Consider the following 22,419-nt stretch of genomic DNA (forward strand, 5'->3'; position numbering starts at 1 on the left):
CACCTGGAGCGTGGCTGCCGCAGGGACCCACTGCGGCGGCAGCACCCATGGAAACCCCCTGCCCTGGCACAGCTTCGGCGCGGGGACCCCTTCGGCCAGGATGCCACGGCGTGTGCCGGGCACCCACGCCTGCGGGACAGGGTGCACAGACCTGGGTCCGTCCTCTCCGCCGCTCTCCTCTCCCCGCCGCCCTGGGAGGGCTCTGCTGCCGTCCCCGCCACCGGCGGCTCTGCCCGTGCCGCGAGCTTCGCAGCCTGGCACGGTGCAGGCGGCGGCAGGGCCTGGGGCACGCGGGGCTCTGAGGATGCGCCGAGTCCCGTCTAGCCCCCGGCGTGGCAAGAGGGGCTGTCCCTGTCCCCGCGACACTCAGCTCTGCCCCGGGAGCTGGCGGGGAATCAGGGAAATCTGGAGGAAAGGGAGAGCCGTGGCTGCAGGGCTGCTTCTCCTCCACTGCACACCGAGCCTTTCCCTGTGCTCTGATTACTCCTTGCTTGATGTAACCTCAACCTGGAGAATAAACTGTTACCGTCTGATGTCACCAACACCAACGCCGCTTCGGCAAAATAAACAAACATAAATCACAGAATTCAGCCCAGGTTTACAGGTCACAACCCCCGTTACTGGCACACAAACATCTCCCCAGTGCATCCGGGGCAGCGAGTGGGTACCGCTGCAGTGCCATCCCATCAGCACGCCGAGGTCTGGGGGTGCAGCTTCTCCCCTCTGCCCCTCTTCAACTTGCCAACCCCAATCAGTGAGCGGTGCTCTGCCCTTGGGAGAACCGCAGGCCACCGCCGAGCAGGAGTCGAGAGATACGTCAAGGCCAATTCGGTCCCCGGGGGCTGATTGCTGCCGACAGCTCGCCATGCCCGTCTGCCGCACGGAGCAGTCTGGAGTGCCGACAGCACAGGCAGCAGTGGGGCTGGGCACTGGCAGGCCAGACCTGCCCGGAGGTGCCGGAGTGGCAGGAGTGATTTTTGGAAAGAGCCGGTTGTGGCAGCAGCGTGGTGAAAGCCGAGATGGGAGAGAGGCGGCTGTGCTCGGCAGGGAGCACAGCACCTTCCCCTGCGAGCCCGGCCGGTGCAATTGCATCTGTGCCGTGGGGAAACTGAGGCAGCACAGGAGAGTGAGAGCTCCCGCCAATGCCACTGGCACTCAGCCCATCTCTGCGGTGCCCACACCGGGCTTTGTGCCCTGCACGTCCCCGAGGAGGTTCCCTGGGCAGCAGAGGGTGAACCCACCGCTGCGGTGGGATGTGGGATCCGCCGCTTCCTCGGGTGCTGCACCCCTTAGCCGTGGGAAACCACAAGCAGAAAGGGCTCATCCCGGCTTTGCCGCCGTCGCTGCCGCAGGGCCCCGGGCGCTCTGGCCACAGCCACACTGGTGGCTTCACCTCCCGGCGCGGCGCCAGCTCCAAACCTGCTGTGGATGTTGTGGCACCCTCCGGCTTCTCCTCCCCGTGGCCAGGGATGAGCCGGGGCCAGAGTGGGCAAGCGGGGCCCGGGATCTGCTCTGCCCCGGCTGCCGGGGCTGTGGCACGCCGCCGTGCCGCAGAGCACAGGCAGATCCCACGCAGGCACCTCCCGGGACCCGCATCCCGCTGTCCCGGCAATGGGGGACGTGTCCAGGGACCGTGTCGGTGCTCGCTGGGTTGCTGCTGCTCAGAGGGGCTGGCACATGCCCGGCGTGGGAGGGGAGCATCCCTCACACAAGCAGTGTCCCTCGCACGGGGAGCGTCCCTCGCACAGGCAGCATCCCTCGCACGGGGAGCTCGCCCGCGTTGCTCGACTCCCCAGACCTGCTCTGCCCCATGTCTCCGGGAGCTCCGTGTCCCAGCCCCGGTGGGAGGAAGGTCTCTCTTGCACAAGCCGGGATGCCTGGGGCTGGAGCTGGGCTGAAAACAAGGGGCAGGATTTGTCCAGCCAAAGGCAGACCACCACCGCCCCCCCCATTCTGTCCCCCCTGTGCCAACACCTCCACCCGAGCGGGGTGCTGGGGCTCCTTTGCTGCCCAGGGAGGGGATGAGCACCCCTGGGTGCTGCGCTGCCTTCGGCACCAGCTCAAATGAGGTCAGATGAGTCACCTGCCAGAAATGCCCTCCGCTCCCCGCCGGCTCTGGGGCCACGGTGACACGCCAACGTGGGGACGGCGCTTCTGCTGGTGGCTGCGGCTCGGGAGTGATGCCACCACAGCTTCCCCAGTTTCTCCCCAGCCCAGGGGATGGGTGAAAGTGGGAGGTTATGGCACTGGGTCTCGCACCCCCAGCTCAAACCAGTCCCCAAACATAGCGCCTGCAAAACGCTCCCTCTGGCAGCCCCACACCCTTGCCCACGCCGGGGTGAGGGTCCGGGCATGTGCCTGCAAGGGGCTCCGAGCCCCTGTCCCACCGGCAGCAGGGTCCTGCGGCAAAGGGGCTGTGCAGACCCCACAGCCCCCCGTCCTGGGAGCCCCCAGGCAAGGCAGCGGGTGCCGGTGCTTTGCCGGCGCTGTGGGCAGGATGAGCCCTCCCCAGTCCTCAGCTCCAGACCCACACTGTTTGCCACCAGAGGGGTGATGGGCAATGGAACCCAAGTGCGTCACCCGGATTTTCCTGCCAGGCCTGAAGGGCAGAGCAGGCAGCGCGGGCGGCTGCAAACCGCCCCAGGAGAAATCCCCAGTGCCGGCGATGCCAAAAGCGCCCGGTGCAGCGGGGTCACCTCCCTCCTCCCCTGTCCCACCACTGGGTCCCCTTTCCCTCCGACCACAGACCCCACTGCTCCGGGATGGAAACACGCAGGGATACGGCCATCACAGCTCCCCGCACGGTTCTGAGCACTGCAGCCTCCGGCACCCTCTGCCCGGTTCCTTCCCCGGTGCCGTAGGGCTGACACAAGCCCAGGACAGATGGACGCATCCCGCCAGCCCCTTTGCTGCGGCAGCAGGGCGACAGAGAGGTGAGACGGGCTGATCCTCAGGCTGTTTATTGGCATCTCCCTCGGCTCAGCCCCGGTGCCGCGGCCCCGCCGGGCTGGTTCCTGGCTCACTGGTAGGCACTGCGGGGGTTTTGCAATGCAGAGACCACCGAAACATCCCTGGAGCCCCCCCCCCTCCCCGGGCATCGCCACCCCACGTGCCCCTTATGCTCCCAGGCCTCTGCACAAAACCCCATTAAAAAAACCCCAAACCACCAGCAACGCAGAGGGGTGGCTACGGTCACCACATCGCCCCGTCTGAGCCCCTGCGCAGCCCCGGGGTGCAAAATCAGGGGGGACATCAGCACCATTTGCACTCTGGTGGGGCTCTGCTGGGGTTTAAGTCCTGGGTTCTCCTTGCGGGGGCTGCGCTGGGCCAGGCACAAACGAGGGGAGGAATTAATTGCCCCCTGTGTTCTGGCGCAGTGGCTGCCCCCTTCTCCCAAAACCTGGGGGATCCGGGGTAGGGGTTTCATGTCCAGAGGTTTTAACATCAGCAGAGCTCCTCTTCCCCTCTGCAATCGGGGGTCTCTGTGTCACCACTTGTCCCCATGTCCTGGGGGAGCCACGCGCAGAGGCTGGCGGAGGGTTTGGCACGGCGAGAGCCCCTGTTCCCAGCCCGGCAGCACCCACGGGACCCCGGCAAGGCCGGGAGCCACGGCAGATGCCAAGGGCGAAGTCCGGTGCCATCCCTCCGGCACCCTGAGCCTTCCCGCCCCACCTCGGCCGAGGAGTCTGGAACACAGGAAGCTTTGGCCGAAAAGAGGAGCTGGGTTTTGCTCCCCAGCCCCAGGGAAGGCGCTCGGCGTTCTGCTCCGGCGCTGCCGAGAAACCGAAACACCCACCGTGGCGCCGAGCTTGGGGCTGCTGCCCACCACAGCCCCGCTGCCATCCTCGGAGCCCCGTGGCCCTTCGGCCTCTCCGCTTCCTCCTCTTCTTCTCCCCTTCACTGCTTTTTGCTATTTTCTTAATTTCTTGGGGCTTTTCTTTTCTTTCTTTTTTTTTTTTCTTTTTTTTTTTTCTTTTTAATATTTTTTTTTCCTCCTGTTTGTTTTTGCTTCTGTTTAAATATCAAACGAAAGAAGAAAATCCGGCGATGGGGGCTCTGGAGCCGGGGGCCAGGCTGCTGGGCGGGCGGTAGAGGGTACCGGGCTGGCTGGGGGGGTTGCCGGGGGTCTGGGGGGTGGGAGTCCTGCTGGCTTTGGGGCGGAAGAGGCTGCCCTGCTGCGTGGAGGTGCTGTTGGAGAGGGGTACGTGGTCGGGCTCCCCCGAGTCGCTCTCGGTGTAGCTGTACGCCTGTGCCCGCGAGATGCCCTTCTGCTGCCGCCGCCACGAGTTGTAGTAAGTGGGGTCGCTGATGTAGTGGTTGACGAAGGAGTGGGCTTTCTGGTGGCCGGGGTCCACCTCGTACTCGCTGTCGCTGCCCTAAAGAACAGGATAGAGGGGGGGGTGAGCATGGGGTGGGGGGGCATCGCCCCCCAGCTCCAAAAATCGGTGCTATTTTGGCGAGCACATCCCAAAAGACTTTAGGGGCTGGGATGGCTGCAGCACCGCTGCGGTGGTTTTGCCTTTTCTTAAAGCAAAATAAAACCTCGTATAAAAGGCTTGCAGGGTCCTGGGGCCCCTTGTGGGGGGGTCCCTGAGGCTGTGATGCCCCCAGGCTGGTGGGGAGGGTGTTTTTGGGAGGCGGGTGCTGGCGGCCCTGCCTCTCCGCTGGCGGTAATTGGATTCAGCTTCCCCTCGCCGGCGCACAAAGGGCCCTTTGAGGCGGTGGGGAAGCTGCTCCGCGCCAGCTCCAGCTCCCGCCGCTCTTCACAGCTCCTCAAAAGCCACTCGAGCCCCGCTCAGGCAAGAGGGAGCGGAGCCGGCATCCGCCACGCGAAGGCAAAAGAAGCAGCCGGTGCAGGCAGCGAGGGGGGGTCCCGGTCCCTCTCCCGCCTGGGGACAGCTGTGGGGACCCCCAGGACCTTCCCCTGGGCTTCAGCCGCATCTTTTCAGCTGCCGCCCACCATCCATCCCGGGGGCAACGCTCCCGTGGCCTCCCCGGGGAGCTGCCCGCGGTCACACTCCTGCCCGGCCGCAGCTGCCCGTTTCTCCGGGAGGAGACAAAAGTGCCATTTTGCGGGGTTGGCAGAGCCGCGGCCGTTGCCACCAGCGACCTGGCAGCAGGACAGTCCCCAACCCCGCTGCCCTCCTGTCCCCAGCAGCCCTCGGGGACCCCCCCGCGGTGCCGCATCCCCAGCACAGGGGCCAGGGGCTGTGCCAGCTTTGCGCTGGGGCTGTGCCGCAACGCCACGGGGGGCGGCGCTGCCTAAAAGCGGGATGGGGCAGGGGAGCGGGACCGGCATTGCTTTTCCCAAACGTGCACCAGGACCTGCATCTTGGTGGGCAGAGAGCGGGGCCGATGGCCAGGGAGGGCTCCCAGCACCATCCACGCTGTCCCCCCCTGCCCCAGGTCACCGTCCTTGGGTGGTCACCTGAGAGTCGGAGACCTCGGAGGGTTTCTCCGTCAGGCTGCTGCTCTCGGCGGGGATCAGGTCGTTGTACTTGGTCACATCTTCATCCGAGTAGTGGAGGCTGCCGGGGCTGGGCCGCGGCGGGGACCTCGGGGAGAGGCAGATGCTCAGTGTGGGTCCCCCCATCGGGGCTGAGCCCAGCCACCCCCTGGGGCGGGCTCAGGGACCACCCCGAAGCCGTGCCGAGCCCCCCCACAAGGACCCCGCTCGTGGTCCGTGGGCTCTCAGGGATTCCCAGCTTTTCAGGCTGTTCAGCATCCTGACACAGCAGGGCTGGTGCAGAGGCTGCAGCTCGTGGCGGGGGGGACGTTGGGCAGAACAGGGTCATCCCCTCGGGGTGCCAGCCCTCCCCCAGCCCCACACCCATCCCACAGCGAGTGCATGATGGAGGGACGGGCATGATGGCTTAAAACACTCCCCCCTGCCCGGGGAGGGGGCTGTAGCGGGGTGGGGGTCCCTACCGGGTGTAGATGCCATTTTTCCGGCAGAAGGAGTTCTTGACGGAGAGGCGGCGGTTGTTGAGCTCCAGGGCAGGGAAGCTGCCCTCGTCCAGGCTCACCATCTCGCCGTGGCTCAGGGCGGTCGCCTTGGAGCCATTCCCTGCAGGGTGGGATGCTCAGACCCTCCCCGGGCAGCACAGCGTACACGCGGGGGGGGGGGGGGGGAGGGGCAGACCCCGCACAGGAGCTGGGGAATGGCCCGGGGACCAGCTCTGGCTTTGGAGAGACCAAAGCCCGGGGACGCCCGCGAGGTGCCAGTCTCGGGGCAGCGGCCGTGCATCAGCCCCGTGCCCAACGCCGCCGGCCGTGCCGAGCTTGCCCGCCTCGGCTCGCACCCTGACCCGCCCCATCGCCTCTGGCTCTCGGCTGGGCGGCTCTGTTTGCTTAACGAGGAGGTCTGGATTTTCCCCACAATTTGAGCCCTTGATACAGCTAAGAAAACAGAGCTGTGTTTGACTAATCCCAATGACCTCTGCCGAGCCCCCGGGCTGCCCTGCCTCCGCAGCCGACAGTGGGACAAGTCGCTTATTTAATCTTTAGCTCCCAGCGCTCTCCGGGAAGCCCACAGCATGTTTATCGGATGTCACCGGGTCTCTGGAGGAGCCGTGCCCCGAGGCAGGCTCCCACCGCCCCGCTCAGACCCCAAAGGCAGGCAGGGAAGCCCCAGAGAGGCTCCTACGGGGTCAGGGCTCTGCACCCCCCGGCTGGCACCCCGCAGGGTCCCATCATCACCCACCACACCCCCGGCACTCACCTGAGTCTGACTTCTTGGCATACTTCTTGCTCTGCCCGCGGATGATGAGGACGAAGACGAGCAGGAGGATGAAGATGAGCCCCACCAGGGCGATGACCACCAGGAACCACCACTCCTCGTAGAAGGGGTTGGCTTTCTGGGCTGGGGCACAGCAGGGACGATCAGAGGGGGACAGGCATGGTGGGCAAACCAGTATAGATGGGAGACCCCCCTGCAGGGCATGGGGTCACCTTGGGGAACTTTGTGTGAGACCTGGATCCACGCGAGGGAGCGGGATAAAGGGGACAATGGGGCTTTGCAAGGGGAGCAGTGGCAGATGCTGCTGGCAGCAGGATTTGGGGCTCTGCAGGAGCCAGGCAGGGCTGGGGAGATGGGTTTCAGCGATGGTGTCATGGTTTCAGCCGGGACAGAGTTAATTTTCTCCCTAGTAACTGCTGTGTTTTGGAATTAGTAGGAGAAAAATGTTGATAACGCATATTGTTTTAGTTGTTGCTAAGTAATGCTTACATTAAGTCAAGGACTTTTTCATCTTCCCAGGGAAGCTGAGAAGGAGCACAGACCGGACAAGGCGGCCAAAGGATTATTCCATACCATAGACATCACGCTCAGTATACGAACGGGGGTTGGCCAGGGAGCAGGAATCCACAATTGCTGCTTGGGACGGGTTGGGCAACCGATCACCGGCTGGCGAGCAATTCCATTGCATCACTCATTTTGTATATTCTTTTACCATAATAATAATTATTATTGTGACTTTCTCTTCTGTTACTGTTCTATTAAACTGTCTTTATCTCAACCCACAAGTTTTTCCCTTCTCTCCCTCTTCTTCCGATCCCACTGGCAGGGGGAGGAGTGAGGGAAGGGCTGTGTGGTCCTAGTTGCCGGCTGGGGTTAAACCACGACAGATGGCCATGAGAACAGCGCACCACTGGGGCTCTCCCCCCGACAGGAGGGAGGGCATCCCCCCGGGGACACCCGCATGCTGCCCCCGCTCTCTACCTGACACGGAGGGGGAAGGCGTGCTGGGGGTCCCGTAGCCATAGTCGTTCACGGCGATGACGCGGAAGTCGTAGCTGACGCCCTGCTTGAGGATGTCCATGCTGAAGGTGTAGGAGGTCACCTCCTTGGGGATGTCTTTGATGAGGATGTCCCAGAGCCCCTCGTCTGGAAGAGAGAAGGTGCCTGGGAGGGGGGGACAGTCTCTGCAGGACTCCCCAGGGCGAGAGGCTGATCTCCATCCAGGAGCGTGTGCCCCCCCGCCACGTGCCCTCCCGGTCCCAGCAGGCACCGAGCTCACTTGCTGCAGCATCATTAAAAAGCCATTAACAATGTACACGGCTGATCAATGGTCTGCCCCACTCACAGACGAGGCTAAAGTATCTCCCCGGGGACCTGCTCCCACCGCAGCCCCACAGCACCCCCAGCAGCCCCATGGGCTCACAGGAGCGAGGGGTTTCCCTCCCGGGTGCTGCCCCACCACGCAGGGAGCGGTACCAACCCCCGTTAGCGATCGATTGGGGCGTCTGAGCTGTGGTCTCTGCGGCAGGGAGAAATCATTAACTCGGGGCTGCAGGAGAGAGCGTGGCTGTGCCTGCGGGCTCCCTGCCGCGGGGATGGGGAGTCCCGGCTGCTGGCCCTGCCTGTCCCTGCCTGCACCGGAGGAGGGCTCTCCCATTTTGGGATAGACTTGGTAGCCCTCAAACCCCCTTGCCTGGCTGGGGGAGCGTCAGGACCTCCATGCCCACGAAAGCAGCAGCATGGACGGGTGCTGCTCTGCGGCTCGTCAGCCCCTTTCCATCAGCCCCAGTCAGGACCTGCCCAGCAGCGCCGTCCTCATGGACCAGGACATGGCCAACACTCCAGACACCCGCATCCTAATCCCCAACCCAGCCCATTGGGTGGTCTGGGAGAGGTCAGCGCTCCCTGCCTCAGTTTCCCTTTCTCTGTAACCCAAGGCACCGCCAGTAACAAGGTGGGGATGGAAAGCAGAGAAGAGCTGTAGTACCTGAAGGACGGGCTTCGATGACGTATCTGGTGATGGGCCCTTGGCCGGGGTCCCCACTCGACCAGTGGATGGTGATAGCTGAGCCGTAGCGGGAGATGAAGGGCTCGCCGGGGGGGCCGGGGGCACCTGGGGACCCACAGCAGAGCTGGAGGGTACCAACTGGCACACAGCCATTGCAGCCCCAGTGGCACTGGGGGAACTGTCCCCGTGGCATCTCCTCCCTTGCCCCAGCACGGCATCCCACACGTCCCCCCCTACCTTCCCCAGGCCCCGTGGTGATGTTCGCCTCAACGTCTGGCCCGTAGGCGAAGGTTTTGGCCCGGATCCGGAACCGGTACGTGACACCCTCGGCCAGGTCCTTCACCTTCATCCACAGCGGGCTGTTCCCCTTCACGTCCACCGTCACGATCTTACTGACGCCTGCAGGGACGGAGGCTGAGCTGGGTGCTCCCCAGAGCGCTCCCAGCTCCCCCCAATGGCCCCAGCCTCCCCCCAGCTCCCTGGCCATGCCCTCACCGTCCACAGGCATGCAGGGCTCGTAGACCAGCCTGTAGCCCTCAAGGATGCCGTTGGGCAGTGGCGGCGGCTCCCAGGACACGTTCACCGACGTGGTGGTCAGCTCACTGAATCGGATGGAGCCGGGGGCGCTGGGGGCTGAGAGGAGTGGAGTGGCCAGGGCCAGCTCAGCGCTCCCGGGGGACACCCCCGGCACCGAGCCAGCCCCACTCCCTGCCTCCACCCTAACGGGGCTGGAGCACTTGTCATCACCACCTCACACCACCCTGATGCCATCCCCCTGTGCCCCCATCCTCCTGCAGCGAAGACCCTGCCAGGGCTCTGCTCCGCACACAGCGGGGGGAATGAGTCTCCTCCTCGCCTCTCTCCTCCCAAGACCTTCATCCTTCTCAAGTCTCACACCAAGACCTTCACCTCCATGTCCCCCCCAACCTTCAAACCCTCTGGGGTGAGCCCGGGGCTCATATCTGCTCAGGACTGCAGGAGCCAGGGTGCAGCTGGGATGAAGGGGCATCAGCCAGACATCACTGGAGCTGGACCCATGGAGACACCTCCCCGCAGAGCCCAGGACAGGGGGCTGTGGATGCGACTGTGCTGAGCGAAGGGCTGGGGGCAGCCATGCCATGGGCCCCACCTGCCTGCTGTGTCCGTCCCTTGACTGGGGGGCTGCGGGGCCCGTCTCCCGCCGCGTTGAAGGCAGCGACGCTGACCCAGTAGGAAGTGTACCCCGTCAGGTTCTTCAGCTTCACCCCGTTCTCCGGCAAGAAAAGCGTCTTCACCCGCGCGCTCTCGTTCTGGCGCTGGGCCTCCCAGAAGTGGATCTGCAGGAGGAGGAGGGGGGATGGAGATCTGGGCGACGCACGGATCCAGCCCACCTCGCCTTCCCCAGGCCCTTCGCTCTGCCCAAACACCCCACACAGCCCTGCCCGGGCTCCAAAGCCCCTGTCCCAGAGAGGCTGAGGGCTCTGAGCACGCCAGAGGGAAAGGAACGGCCTCTCCTCCAGGACGGCCGGGCATCAGACACAACCCCCACTTGCAGTGGGCTCAGGGCCCAGCACCACTGCGCTGCAGACCGAGCACGCCGAGGTCACCATTGAGCTGTGCCTAATTCTCAAAGGACGGGGCTGAGCAGGAGGAACCGCCATGGATGTGGCCAAGGAGGTGCCCGAAGCACGGGACTTGGCAGCCCAGCAGCATCCCAGCTGCATCCCGGCAGCATCCCGGCAGCATCCCAGCCGCATCCCAGCCACATCCCGGCAGCATCCCAGCCGCATCCCGGCAGCATCCCGGCCGCATCCCGGCCGCATCCCGGCCGCATCCCGGCAGCATCCCGGCCGCATCCCGGCCGCATCCGAGGGCCGACGACGCCACCTGCCGCCCCGCGGGCGCTCAGCACCGGGATGGGACACCCGGCATCTCCCCGGGACACCCGGCATCTCCCCATAATCCCTTCCCCAACGGCAGGTGTAGCACCTCCCGGGGCACCCAGCATCTCCCAGGGCATCCAGCATCTCCCAGGACTCCCAGCATCTCCCCGGTACCCAACATCTCCCCAGATCCAACACCACATATTGCCTTTCCCAGGGGAACTCATCAACCTTCCAATGACACCCAGCATCTCCCCAGAACACCCAGTGTCCCTGAGCCCCGGCTCGGGGCCAGCTCCCGGGTGACAGGCTGCAGTACCTTGTAGCCCTGGATGTCCCCATTCTGGCTCTCGGCAGGTGGCGGTTCCCAGGTGACATCCAGCTGGGTGGCCGTGGCCGCCTGCACCGCCACGTTCTGTGGCGCGCCGGTGGGCACTGTGTTGAAGGAGGGGGACAGTGTGACGGCCCTGCTAGGACCAGGGTGGGGGAAAGCCCCCCTTGATGTGGGAGGACACATCGCCTTGTCTTGGCACACCAGGGGTGTTTAGGGAGGATGGGGGCCATGGGGATGCTGTGGCATGTAGAATAGGGTCCCAGGGCAGTCGAGCCCCCTCCCCTCCGGCAGCCCCTCGCAGGGCAGGGCCGTGCTGCTGGACTCACCCGCTTCACCCACAAAGACCTCCTGGGGGGGGCTGGGGGGCCCCTCGCCCACGGCGTTGTACACGCTCATGCGGATCTCGTAGCGCCGGTGCTTGCTCAGGTCTGCGGGGGAAAAAGGGGAGAAGGGGTAAGCGGGGCCCTCCCTGTGGCTGGCAGTGGGGGGGGTCCTGCTACCCCCGGGGGACCCGGCAGAGCCCCCCTCGCTGGGGAAGAGGGGGGTGTCCCCAAGGAGCAATATGAGGGGACAGGCAGAGGTGTCCCTGGGCACGGGGCATTTGGCTCACCCCGGTTCACCCCGAAGCACGGGCAGGCGCAGGGGAGGGACACACACGGGGGTGGCAGCGGGGAGGACACGCACGGGGTGGCAGGGAGGGGCAGGGGGAGCGGTGACTTACTGTCCAGCTCGTACTGGGTGAGGGAGACCTCGCTGAGGTTGTGCACGGCGTAGACGGCTGGGCGGCACGGGGCAGGGAGAGCGGGCAGCGGTTAGTCCCACACACAGCACCGCACGGGTGAGCTCCCACCTCCGAGCACCCACCCCAGCACAGCTGCCCACCGCAGGGTGGGCCAGCGGTCCCCTGCAAGGGCCCTGTCACCCCCAGGTGCCAACGCGACTGTCACAGCACCGAGGAGCCTTTCCACCCTCCCGCCCCATCCCCTGAGTGGCACACGCCAGGTCTGGGCATCGGGGTCTCCACGGGGGTCCGACCACAGCTGAGAGCAGTGGACGGGGCAAGGTCTGGTCTTGGGCTCTGCACTTGTCACTCGTGTCCCTGCTGTCCCCAGAGTGGATGTGACCCCGTTCCCTGCAGGGTCTGAGGATGGCAGCACACCCGGACACACACAGCGGGACATCACACAGACACCCATGTTAGGTGCAGACACACAGACACCCACTGCTGCAGGGACACGGGGCTGAGCACAGCGGGACTGAGCCAGTGACATCGCAGACAAGCGTGTTAGGGACCATGGGCCTGGTGGCCCGAGGGGACCGGTGACAGTTCCATGGGGCACAGCCTGACCCTGACGGATCCAGGAGACCCGGGAGAGGTCGTGGAGCGCGGGATGCTGCCCTGCCCCGTCCTCCACCCGCCACCACTCTGCCACCCCCCCCAGCCACACATCCCCGGGCTCAGCGGGACCGTAAGCACTCACGGGTGAGCTCGGCCCACGTGGCGCCGGGGTTGCCGATGCCGCGCAGGGTGAAGCCGCGCAGGCTGTCGTACACCAGCTCGCGGTAGCGGAGGCGGAAACCCAGCAGGATCCCGTTGATCTTGTCCTCGGCCGGGGGCTGCGGAGGGAGGACAGTGAGGGGCTGCTCTGACCCGGGGCTCCCCGGCACCCCAAGAGAGCTGTCCCCAGTACACCTCGGTGTCACCTCCCAAGGGGACGGGTGGCCGGTCCCGCAACACCCCACAAGGCAGCGGGGACAGTACCTGCCAGCGGATGAGCACCGATGTGGTGGTGTGCGGGGTGACGGAGAGGATGGTGGGGGCTTCCTCCGGGGCTGCGGGGGGAGAAGCGGGTGGTGAGGCTCCAGGGGCGCCCTGGGCACGGGGGGATGCCCAGGCAGGGGGGGGACCCTTTTCCCGTCCCCAGGAGCTGCAGCCCACGCTGACCTGCCTGCAGGGTGGTGAGTGACTCCGACTCCTCGCTGTACTCGCTGTCCCCAATGTCATTCGTTGCCTTCACGCGGAACTTGTAGGAGGTGAAGGGCTTCAGCCTGCGTGGGAGCGGAGCGGGATGGGGACAGTGAAGCCAGCAGGTGACCCCATGAGCCACCCTCCCTCCTTCCCGCAGTTGCCCAGTGCTTCCCAACCTTGGTGCAAGCACTTCCCACCATATGGGGAAACTGAGGCACGGGGCAACTGCCCAAAGCAGAGCCCATCATTTCCCCGGCTCCCCATCGCCCCACGTCACCGCTGAGGGCCGGCCCGTGCCATACCTGTCCACGACGAAGGCGGTGGCGTTGCGGCTGACGGAGGCGGAGTGCAGTGCCCACTCGCCGTCGGGCAGCTCGCGGGTCTGCACCGTGTAGTAGCGCACGGGGGAGAGCCCGTCGCTGCCCGGCTCCCAGGAGAGCAGCACGCTGCGGGCTCGCACCTCCTCCTGCTGCGCCAGCGGCTTCCCGGGGGGCTGCGGGCGGTCTGGGAGAGGCGAGGGGCTGGGAGCGCCGCGGGCACGCCGTGGGCACGCGCAGCCCCCCACCAGGGGCTGGATACCCCCCTGCCATTACCTCTCTTCTCCGTGGTCACCACGAGGGCTTCGGCCGCCTCGCCCCAGCCTTTGCGGGTCTGCGCCGCGATGCGGAAGAGGTAGGTGGCCTCGGGCTGGAGGCCAGTGGCCGTGTACTGCCGGGCGCTGGGCTCCAGCACCTCCACGGTGGCTGCGTTGGCCGTGGTGGTGTTGAGGCAGTGGGTGACCTGGTACGCTGCGGGGAAGGGAACGGCACGGTGGGGATGGCGGAGGGGACACCATCCGGGGCTCTCCCCGTGCACACCTCCCTTCTCCATCCCTGCCTATGCGCCGGGCCAGCAACGAGGGCATTTTGGCTCCTGGCACAGGGGAGCTCACGCACAGCCAGGGACCCAGCCCAGCCTGCTGAGCGGGGAAACCCCAGCCCCAGCGGCAACAGGCTCCGAGAGCCTCGGGGGGATGGCAGGGAGCGGGTCTCTGCCCCTCCACGTTGATCCCTGCTCCCACGGGACCTCTGCATCCCTCTGCAGAGCATCCCGGCGTGGCACAACCGGGATGGCTCCCCACCTACCCAGGATGATGCCGTTGGGCGCCACGGGTGGCTGCCAGACAAGCCGCACCGAGGTCGTCCTCACTTCGGGGAAGAGGATCCCCACGGGGGGCCCAGGCACTGGAGCGGGGGAGAGATGGGGTTCACCGGGGGATGCACAAGTGGGTGCAAAGTACCAGGCCCTGCACAAGCAGGGCTTGACCCTGGGAACCAGGAATGAGAACCCTGGGTGTCCCGGTCAGGGGGGAGAGGGACCACACCAGGGAACAAGGATGGGATGGGATGGGATGGGATGGGATGGGATGGGATGGGATGGGATGGGATGGGATGGGATGGAACGGGACGGGATGGAACGGGACGGGACGGGACAGGACAGGACAGGACAGGACGGGGAAGCCTTAGGCACCCAGGGGACCCCCCACCCCAGCCCATTTGGGTCTCTCTGCCCATCCAGGTGCTGTCACCCACCATCATCCAGCGTCCGCTCGAGGACTGGGGGCCGGCTGGGCACGCCGTCGCCGATCCTGGTGAAGGCCAGCACGCGGATCTCGTACAGCGTGTACTTGCCCAGCCCGCTCAGCTGGGCGCTGCGGGAGGCATTGCCCTCCGCCAGCCAGAACTGGACATGCGTGTCTGAGTCCTTCTCTTTGTACATCACCTGCAACAGACCCCATGTGACACGGCGGGGCAGGGCCACATCCCCTGGGTCCCCCCTGGGACCCCGCCGGCGATGGGGTAGGTGCTCACCTTGTAGCCCAGGATGAGGCCGTTGCAGTCCGCCTCAGGGATGTCACTCCATCGGACCAGCACGCTGCTGGAGGAGGTGGCCACTGCTGACACGTTGCTGGGGCCAGAGGAGGGCACTGGGGGTGAGATGAGAGCGGAGGTCAGCGGCTGGATCCAGCCGGGGTGGGTGCCCGGTCCCGGGGGTGAGCGGTGGTACCTGACTCCCGGGTGCGTCCCACCACCGAGTGGCTCCAGGGCCCCGAGCCGATGGCATTGAAGGCTTGGACCTGCACCCGGTACTCGGTCCACTCCTCCAGGTCCTCGATGGTGTACTCCCGCTCCACGCGGTCGTGGATGACGTGCATCGCCGGCTGCCCTCGCCCGTCCGAGCGTGCGTACCGGATCTTGTAGCCCACCGAGTCGGGGTTCCCGTTGTACTCCTGCTCCAGGAGGGGCTGACCCCAGCCGGCAGAGACAGGGACCGTCACTCCTGAGGTCCCACAGCCACCCCAGCTCCATCCCCCCTCGGCTCTCCACCCTCCTGCCTGCCCCCACAACCCCTGTGCCGTGGGCACAGACACACACCCCCCATAAGCCATAATCCCCCCCTCACCATCCAGCGCAGCCACAGGCTGGTCTCACTGGCCGTCCGCAGGGTGACATTGGCGGGCGCCACGTCGGGGGGTGCCTGGAGGGTCTGGATCCTCCGGGAGGGCAGGCTGGGGGGGCTGGTGCCCACGATGTTCACCTGCCGCATGCGGAAACTGAGAGGGGAGAGGGGGGGTCACGGCAGGGGGCGAGAGGGCTCCGGTCCCCCGAAGAGGACACCGTGGCATGGTCTCGGCCACTCGCCTGTAGTAGGTGTAGGGCTTCAGGTTGGGCACCTCCATGGAGCGGACGTCGGGCTCGTTAGCCAGCTGGTGGACGAGCCCCCACTCTTCGGCCTCGCCGCTTTGACCCACCTGTGGGATGGGAGTGGGGTGAGCTGCCCCCCAGCACCCCCTCACCTCCCCCCCGCACCCCGAGCCGCCCCATACCTGTGCCTCCACCTGCCAGCGGGAGATGGAGGTTTTGCCGTCGTAGCCCGGGCGAAACTGGAGGGTGACAGAGCGGGGTCCGATGTTGGAGATGCCCAGGTTGGTGGGGGCACCAGGAAGCTCTGTGGGGAGAGGGCAAGGTGGGTGGCATCACCTGCTCACCCCCAGCACCGGTGGCAGCCCGCCGGCATCCCCGTGCCACCGCGCTCACCTGGCGGCACCCCCGAGGAGATGGTGGAGGAGGAGACCTGGCCCTGGCCCTTGGAGGTCATGGCAGCCACCTCGATGGTGTAGGTGGTGAGGGCGGTGAGGCCGGTGACGCGGTACTCCAGCGTGACGTTGGGCAGGTAATGGGTCACCCGCGTGTTGGTGCGGTTGTACTCCTCCCAGGAGATCCGGTAGCCTGAAACACACCCCGTGCTGTCAGCCCCCCTCATCGCCCACCCCGAGGAGCTGTGTGGGGCCAGGGCAGATGCTGCGGGGTGGGAAGGGGACCAGGAGGAGATGCTGTGGGGCGGGAGATTGCTGTGGGGCAGGAAGGGGATCAGGAGGAGATGCTGTGGGGTGGGAAACCGACCAGGAGGAGATGCTGTAGGATGGGAGATGCTGTGGGGCAGGAAGGGGACCAGAAGATGTTGTGGGGTGGGAGATGCTGTGGGGCAGGAAGGGGACCAGAAGATGTTGTGGGGTGGGAGATGCTGCGGGGTGGGAAGGGGACCAGAAGATGCTGTGGGGTGGGAAACGGACTGGGAGGAGATGTTGTGGGGTGGGAGATGCTGCGGGGTGGGAGAAAGGGGGCCGATGCGGGAGCCGGGTACCCACCGGTGCTCCCTTACCCGTCAGGATGCCATTCTTCTCCACCGGCTCCTGCCAGCTGACCTTCAGGGACGTGTCCAGGATGTCACTGAAGCTGAGGTGTCCCACGGGGCCCGGCACTGCCCAAAGACGCCCAAGCTGAGCACGCAGCCCCGCACCCAACAGCAGGAGCCCTCAGCACCCATGGGACCCCTCAAGGAATGAGCGTGGAGGGGGCTCCCCTTGCATGGGGCTTCCCGGGGCGCAGCGGCACCCCCTTTCCACGTCCCTACCGGCAGCACCAGTGGGACCACGTCCCCCATCTGGGGGCTGCTCCCACCCTCCCCGGGAGCCACAGGTGGGCAGGGTCCGTCCCGTGGGAACGCAGAGCCTCCCCGTACCGTCCTCGTGGGTGCGCACCAGCTGGGGGGGGCTGCGCGGGCCGTCCCCCGGCGTGGTGAAGCACAGCACCGAGGTGAAGTACTCGGCGAATTTCCGCAGTCCCGCCACGTAGCCCACGTGGACGCTGTCCTGGAAGTTGGGCCGCACCGTCACCACCGTCGCCTCCTCCTCGTGCTCCGGCTCCCAGGCGATGAGCTGCGGGAAGAAGGAGCTGGGACACCGACGCCAGGCACCCATGTCCCCACTGTGCACATCGGTACCACAAACACCGTCCTACCGACACCTCCGGCCTCCTCTTATTTATTCAGAGCTGATTAAATATCAATTAATGGTGCAGGGAACACTTGATGCCTTTAACAGCGCCTGTTTACCCGTACGAGCCGATACGGAGCGCGCGCTTTGTGATTAACTCCCATTGATAACGGCGCGTAATCGCCCGCTCGCCTGCGTTTAGGAGGGATGTTTGGGCATTTAATTGGTATTGTGCAAGATAGCCTATAGCAACTTAATTAAACACTAATTAGGCCCTAAAAATACTAATCAAAAATACTAAGTGGCATTTAATAAGAATGTTAAATATCCTACTTGCTCCGGTTATCTCATTCAGCGGCAATTAAATTCCTGAACTTCTTTTGAGTGGATTAAGAAACAAGTTTAATGTTTTAATTCAATTTAATTAATGTAAATTTGAATTAATTGCAATTTGGAATTAATTACAGAGCATGGGAGGCTCCGAGCCCATGCAAGTGTTAAATCTCGGTAAATATTGTTTTAACAGCCAGGCTGGAACCAGTTGAAACCCGGGGTTTTGGCGAGGAGGAGTCGAGGCAGTTTGTGAAGGTCAGACGAGGAGTTTCCCCCCTGGCTGCCCCGTTTTTGGGGAGACCCGCGGGAATCGCCCCTCACCTTGTAGCCCTGGTTGATGCCGTTGATGAACTGGGGGCTGGGGGGGGTCCAGCTGAAGCGGATGGTGGTGGAGTTGGTGGCCTCGGTCTGCACGTTCCCCGGGGGCACGGTGGGGACTGCCGGGAAGAGAGGACGGCTCACAGCGGCTCCAGCTCCATGAGGTCCCCTCCACCAGCTGGGTGCCAGCCCTCTGGGACCCATGGCACCCAGGATGGTGCCCCTGGCGGGGCCAGCCCTGCCTGGCTCTGCAGCCCCTGGTCACCCCTCCCCACTACGTCCCAGTCCCCCTGGGTCCCCCAAACCCACCCTCCTGCCACCTGTCCCCATCAGCCCCATGACAGCCCATCACTTGGGGGGTGAACACCAAGCCCCTGCCCGTTCCTGCCTGTCCTTGCCTACCTCCCTGCAGCGTCCACTCGGTCACCTTCATGCTGTACACCCCCAGGCCAGCACTGTTGTACGCCGCCACCTCGATCTCATAGTTGGTCCAGATGATGAGGTCTTCCAGGAGCAGGTTGTTGACGTCGGCATTGGTGATGTTCTTGAACTGGTAGCCCACGGGCAGCCCGGCCAGGCAGTACCTGGGGACCAGGGGCCATCAGAGCTGCCTGGGACGCCGGGGATGGGACACCCGCGCTCCCCTACCAGGGCCTACCGGATGATGTAGCCCTTGAGGACACCGTTCTGGTGGCTCTCGGGGGGTGGCTGCCACTGGATCATGATGGACTGGTTGGTGCGGCCACTGGCGATTACGTTCTGGGGGGGAGCAGAGGGGGGCTCCTCCGGCAAGGACACCCTGCGGGGGACGAGGCAGGGGTGAGCACCCAGGGCCACCGGCCCCACCAGGACCCCCGGCCGTGGCTCACCTCTCCGTGTCCTTGCTGAACTGCCCCCTGCCCACGTCGTTCACGGCGCAGAGGCGGAACTGGTAGGAGCGAGCGGGGACCAAGCCCCGCACCACCACCGACGTCAACTCGGGGTCCACGCTGGCCAGCAGCACGGTCCAGGGCGCGTCTGCAGGGGGAGAGGGGGGCAGCGGGGTGGAGGACCCGACCCGCAGGACACCAGGATCTCTTGCCCGGCTAATGAGTCCCGTGGTCCCCACAGCACCCCTTGCCCACTGCCCCAGGGTGATGCTGAAGACCCGACTTTGCCCGGTGCCAGCCTCACCGGGGCCAGCAGTGCTGGGGAGGTGGGAGCAGCCTCTTACTGTTCTCGGACACCTCTACAACGTAGCGGAGCAGAGGGCTGTTGCCGTCGAAGGGCTTGGCCCAGGTGAGGTTGATGGCCCGTTTCTCCAGGGGGCTGAGGGCGGCCACGGGGCTCTCGGGGGCGTGGGGGAGCTGCCTGGACGGGGGGGGTTAGGGAGGGATGGTTAGGGAGAGGGGACAGCCTGGGGTGCCGGCGGGGATGAGGGGAGGGTCTCACCGGACGCGGAGGTGGGCGCTGCGCGAGTCGTTGCCACCGGCCGAGACCACCTTGCAGGTGTAGGTACCGATGTCACCCGACCAGGTCTGGGAGATGTGGAGGGTGCCCATCTCGTCCAGGCGCACCCGTGGGCCGCTCTCCGGGCTCAGCGGTGCCCCATCTTTCTCCCAGATGTACCTGTGCCGTCGGGGGGACACCCAGGAGTGCTGGCACCCTGCAGCTCCCCACAAGGAGAGGGGACCAGGGGTCCCACCGGCGTGCCGGGCTCCCCATGCGCAGGGCACCAGGTGGCACTGCAGGACCACCAGCGCAGGGCTGGGGACGGCGGCACCCACCATCTGCCTGCTCCCCCCCCCTCCCCCCAGGCAGGCAGCCAGGGGGTGCCCGGACCCCCCAACCCTCCCAGCCCCATCGCACGCACCTGACGTCCACGCTGGGGTCGTGGGTGACCCCGCAGCTCATGATGGCCTTGGTCCCCTTGATGACGCTCTGGTCCTGCGGCGGGTCGGTGATGCGTGTCCTTGCTGCGAGGGGACAGGATGAGGCACTGGCACTGCCCGGAGGGCTGCGGGGGGTGGCATCGGCAAGGGACAGCCCAAGTTTGCACCCATCCAAACGACCAGCCACGTGCCAGACCCCATCCTTGGCATCCCCGGAGAGCTCCATGCTGCACCATGCAGGGTGGGAGGCAGCGTCCACCGCCCGAGGAGCTGGGCAGGGTCCGTCCTGCACCGGGCACGCAGGCAGAGCCTGCCTGCCACAGAGCTGGGTGACACGGGCGCGCTGCGGGGGGGTGCCTTACCCCAGACGACCAGGTCGGCAGATGCCTCGTCCACGCCGCGGGAGTTGGTGGCCAGGCAGGTGTAGGTGCCGGCGTCGGCGAGGTGCGCGGGGCTGACGAGCAGGCTGCCCGACTCCAGCAGGGTGAAGCGTGGGAGCTGCACCGAGCCGCTGGCCAGGATCCGCTCCCCTGGGTGACACGGTGACCCCATCAGCTCCCAGCACCCCGGCCATCACCAAGCCTGGTGGCCACAGAGCCCAGTGGCCACCGAGCTCGAAGCAGATGCCCTGGGGCCGTGCGGGCAGGCAGGGACGGGCAGGGCAGATGCGGGGCTGGGAGGCAGCCTTGCCCGCACCCCAGTGTCCCCAGTCCCTTTACCTTTCTGCCACGTGATGGCCGGGCGCGGAGCCCCCGAGGTCTCGCAGTTGAGGATTACAGACATGCCATCAATCACCGTGCTGTCCTGCGGCCCCCTGGTGATGTTGGGGGCGATGCCTGCGAGGCAGACAGACACACAGCCACCCCTGAAGCCCCTCCTGGTGCCCAGCCTGGAGCTGAAATGCTCCCGGGGCATCGGGGGGGGGGGGAGTGTCCCATCCCCACAGGAGGGCTTCCTGGAGTCCCCAAGCTCCCTGTGGAGCTCAGCTGGGGGGTCCCAGGCATATCCCACCCACTGCCTGGGCTCCAGGGCGGGAGGGGGCTGGCACCTACTGGTCACAGCCAGGTACGTGGTGGTCTGCACCTCGCCGGCCGCGTTGCGGGCGAAGCACTGGAACATGCCGGTGTCATCGGGGACCAGCCCGCTGATCTGCAGGCTGCCGTCTGCCAGGAGCTGGAAGCGGGACAGCTTCTCCAGGCGGATGAGGGCAGCGTCCTTGTACCAGGCCATCTCGGGGGGCGGCACGCCTGCAAGGAGCCAGGGCCACGTCAGGAACGGGGCTGCGGTGGCACAGGGAGGGCGGCTGGAGAGTAGCTCACCTTTGGCTTGGCAGGGGATGGCCACCACCTTCTCCATCTCGGCCGTGATGTGCCTCTCCGGCTCCTTGATGAACTGTGGCGGCTCTACAAAGGGAAGCCCAGGGACGGGCAGGGGGTTGTGTTAGAGCTGAGGTCCTCTGGACCCACCACCAAACCACCCCCAGTGACTCCCGTCTGTCGCTTCCCCTCTCAGCCCCGGGGCTGAGACTGCCCCAACTCATTGCACGTGTGGTCTCAGCTGCCTGCAGCCAAGGTCTCACCCAGGACAGAGAGGAAGGCGCCCTCGGCCACGGCGGGCACGCTGCTGCTGCGGAGCACGGCCTCGCACTCGTAGTAGCCGCTGTCGCTCAGCGTGGGGTTGAGGATGGTGAGCCGGCGGCTGTAGTCGCTGATGCCGCTGGAGAGGGGCACCCCGTCCTTCTTCCAGATGATGTGCAGCTTGATCAGCGGCCTGGGGGGGTCAGGAGCACGTTGAGAGCCAGCCCCAGCCCCCATGGAGCCTCCCACCTCCCTCCATCCCGCGGGACCCAGGAGCCCTGGTGGGAAGGCACCGGGGGGCACCCAGCCCTGGGGCCGGGCGATGCCAACAGGGAGATGCCCCATCCCCATCCCATCCGCCCCGACGCTACTCACCTGGCATTGGCCACGCACTCCATGGTCACCTCTGAGGTCCCCGCCACCACGCTGGTGTTCCTGGGTGGGACAATGATGGTGGGTGCGATGGGATCAGCTGGGCCACCCACGTCTGGGGAGAAGGAGGCCAGAGGGACAACCATCAGCACCCATTGCCCCCTGCTCACCCCCCGGGTGCCTCAGCCCCCAGTGAGGCTCATGGGGCACCCAAAACCCTGTGCCCACTCTGCCTGGTGTGGAGAAGACAAAGGTGGCAGGGACCAAAGTGCCATGGGCTCTGCTGTCCCGTGGGAAGGAGGGACAGGTCCAGCCCGTCACCTTGGCATCAGGGTGCCTTCACAGCTCTCCCTATGCCCCCTCCTCCCGCGGGAGCCCGTGGCACCCCGCGGCACCAGCCTGGCTCCCAGCTGGTGTGGCAGCGCCGACTGGCCGGGAGGAGGGAGAAGGGGAGTATATAAAGCAAAATGATTGCAACAATAAAAAACCCTCATGTAGGCGCTGTAAAAATGCGATCGGCTTGAAAGCTGCTGATATAGCTGAATCCATAAACACGGGCTCCAGGTTGTTTATCGCGCACCGGGACGCCGAGGTACAGAAAAACAGATTAATGGGGCAGGAGGGGAAGGGGGACAGGCAGAGCCCTCCACGGAAAGGGATAAAGGCCCCACCGAACAGCGGGAGGGGAGATGGGATGAGAGTACCATCAGGACTGACGCCG

At 65.7% G+C, this 22,419-nt stretch overlaps 2 protein-coding genes across 2 annotated transcripts in view; one reads left to right on the plus strand and one right to left on the minus strand.

Moving 5' to 3' along the window:
- The window catches only part of RPL38 (ribosomal protein L38), a 173,497-nt gene that overhangs the window by 54,411 nt on the left and 96,667 nt on the right, over positions 1–22,419 (plus strand). The window lies entirely within an intron of this gene.
- The window catches only part of SDK2 (sidekick cell adhesion molecule 2), a gene marked incomplete at both ends in the record, with an annotated part of 51,051 nt that continues 32,654 nt past the window's right edge, over positions 4,023–22,419 (minus strand). The window contains 40 exons of the mRNA XM_082492320.1: positions 4,023–4,376; positions 5,429–5,555; positions 5,929–6,067; positions 6,722–6,862; positions 7,721–7,885; positions 8,727–8,852; positions 8,985–9,146; positions 9,243–9,380; positions 9,877–10,063; positions 10,929–11,044; positions 11,270–11,371; positions 11,665–11,721; positions 12,425–12,560; positions 12,706–12,776; positions 12,889–12,992; positions 13,215–13,416; positions 13,506–13,700; positions 14,037–14,135; positions 14,484–14,673; positions 14,763–14,878; positions 14,959–15,196; positions 15,355–15,505; positions 15,594–15,703; positions 15,779–15,900; positions 15,990–16,181; positions 16,615–16,713; positions 16,975–17,170; positions 17,882–17,997; positions 18,281–18,462; positions 18,537–18,677; positions 18,748–18,895; positions 19,092–19,228; positions 19,310–19,486; positions 19,731–19,833; positions 20,112–20,279; positions 20,469–20,585; positions 20,802–20,996; positions 21,069–21,152; positions 21,329–21,519; positions 21,702–21,813. Coding sequence (XP_082348446.1) covers positions 4,023–4,376; positions 5,429–5,555; positions 5,929–6,067; positions 6,722–6,862; positions 7,721–7,885; positions 8,727–8,852; positions 8,985–9,146; positions 9,243–9,380; positions 9,877–10,063; positions 10,929–11,044; positions 11,270–11,371; positions 11,665–11,721; positions 12,425–12,560; positions 12,706–12,776; positions 12,889–12,992; positions 13,215–13,416; positions 13,506–13,700; positions 14,037–14,135; positions 14,484–14,673; positions 14,763–14,878; positions 14,959–15,196; positions 15,355–15,505; positions 15,594–15,703; positions 15,779–15,900; positions 15,990–16,181; positions 16,615–16,713; positions 16,975–17,170; positions 17,882–17,997; positions 18,281–18,462; positions 18,537–18,677; positions 18,748–18,895; positions 19,092–19,228; positions 19,310–19,486; positions 19,731–19,833; positions 20,112–20,279; positions 20,469–20,585; positions 20,802–20,996; positions 21,069–21,152; positions 21,329–21,519; positions 21,702–21,813 — 5,906 coding nt within the window. The remainder of the gene's footprint in view (positions 4,377–5,428; positions 5,556–5,928; positions 6,068–6,721; positions 6,863–7,720; positions 7,886–8,726; positions 8,853–8,984; positions 9,147–9,242; positions 9,381–9,876; positions 10,064–10,928; positions 11,045–11,269; positions 11,372–11,664; positions 11,722–12,424; positions 12,561–12,705; positions 12,777–12,888; positions 12,993–13,214; positions 13,417–13,505; positions 13,701–14,036; positions 14,136–14,483; positions 14,674–14,762; positions 14,879–14,958; positions 15,197–15,354; positions 15,506–15,593; positions 15,704–15,778; positions 15,901–15,989; positions 16,182–16,614; positions 16,714–16,974; positions 17,171–17,881; positions 17,998–18,280; positions 18,463–18,536; positions 18,678–18,747; positions 18,896–19,091; positions 19,229–19,309; positions 19,487–19,730; positions 19,834–20,111; positions 20,280–20,468; positions 20,586–20,801; positions 20,997–21,068; positions 21,153–21,328; positions 21,520–21,701; positions 21,814–22,419) is intronic.

This window comes from Vanellus vanellus (assembly GCF_965231255.1).
Source record: "Vanellus vanellus genome assembly, chromosome: 17".
Taxonomy (NCBI): domain Eukaryota; kingdom Metazoa; phylum Chordata; class Aves; order Charadriiformes; family Charadriidae; genus Vanellus; species Vanellus vanellus.